The sequence below is a fragment of the Eimeria tenella genome, genomic scaffold (genome assembly GCF_000499545.2).
Source record: "Eimeria tenella Houghton genomic scaffold, Eth_scaff2274, whole genome shotgun sequence".
Taxonomy (NCBI): Eukaryota; Apicomplexa; class Conoidasida; order Eucoccidiorida; family Eimeriidae; genus Eimeria; species Eimeria tenella.
In genome coordinates this window covers 1,461-2,186 of record NW_013542131.1, presented here as the reverse complement: position 1 = coordinate 2,186, position 726 = coordinate 1,461, and the positions used below count along the sequence as shown (strand labels likewise).

At 58.3% G+C, this 726-nt stretch overlaps 1 protein-coding gene across 1 annotated transcript in view; it reads left to right on the top strand.

Annotated features, from left to right (window-relative positions):
* Positions 1–3: 3 nt before the first annotated feature.
* The window catches only part of ETH_00038785 (uncharacterized protein), a gene marked incomplete at both ends in the record, with an annotated part of 2,007 nt that continues 1,284 nt past the window's right edge, over positions 4–726 (top strand). The window contains 2 exons of the mRNA XM_013374758.1: positions 4–179; positions 512–522. Coding sequence (XP_013230212.1) covers positions 4–179; positions 512–522 — 187 coding nt within the window. The remainder of the gene's footprint in view (positions 180–511; positions 523–726) is intronic.

The following is a 726-nucleotide window of genomic DNA, read 5'->3' as shown; positions in this document are numbered from 1 at the left end:
CAGATGAGGCTCGAACATTGCCAGCAGCAGCAGCAGCAGCAGCAGCAACTCTACAGAGTCACGCCCGAAACCAAAATACGACTCTCACTCCACCCCGAAGCCCAGCTGCAGGCGCAGCAGCAGCAGCAGCAACAGCAGCAGCAGCAACAGCATGAAGAGAAGGAAACTGGGCTCCGCCGGTGAGCCTGTCTTGAAACGCAGCAGCAGCACAAGCAGCAGCAGCAGCAGCAGCAGCAGCAGGAGCGGTGCATATTGCATTTGTGAAGCTCCGCGTTTAGGGTTTTGGATTAAATGGCTAGGGTTTACGCTTAGGGCATAGATCTTGAGCTCCTGGGGTTTGGGTTTTAGGGCTTAGGGTTTAGGGTTTAGGGTCTACGTTTTAGGGTTTAGTGTTAGGCGCGTTTGCGCAAGCTTTTGCTGCCTTGTGTGCTGTGCAGCACAGTTGGCCGTGCTGCGCTTGCTGCTGCTGCTGCTGAATCCGTTGCTGCTGCTGCTGCTGCTGCTGCTGCAGGCTGGCGGGGAGTGCGGGTTTGCTGCACCAGGTGTTCTGGCGGCTGCTGCTGCCGCTGCTGCGCCCCGACGCCTTTGAGGTGTATGGACTGCAGCAGCCAAATGGGCTGCTGCTGTGGGGCCCCCCAGGAACAGGAAAAACCTTTTTAATGAAAGCAGTCGCTGAGGAGATGCAGCTGCTGCAGCAGCGCATGCAGGCTGCTGCTGCTGCGCCCG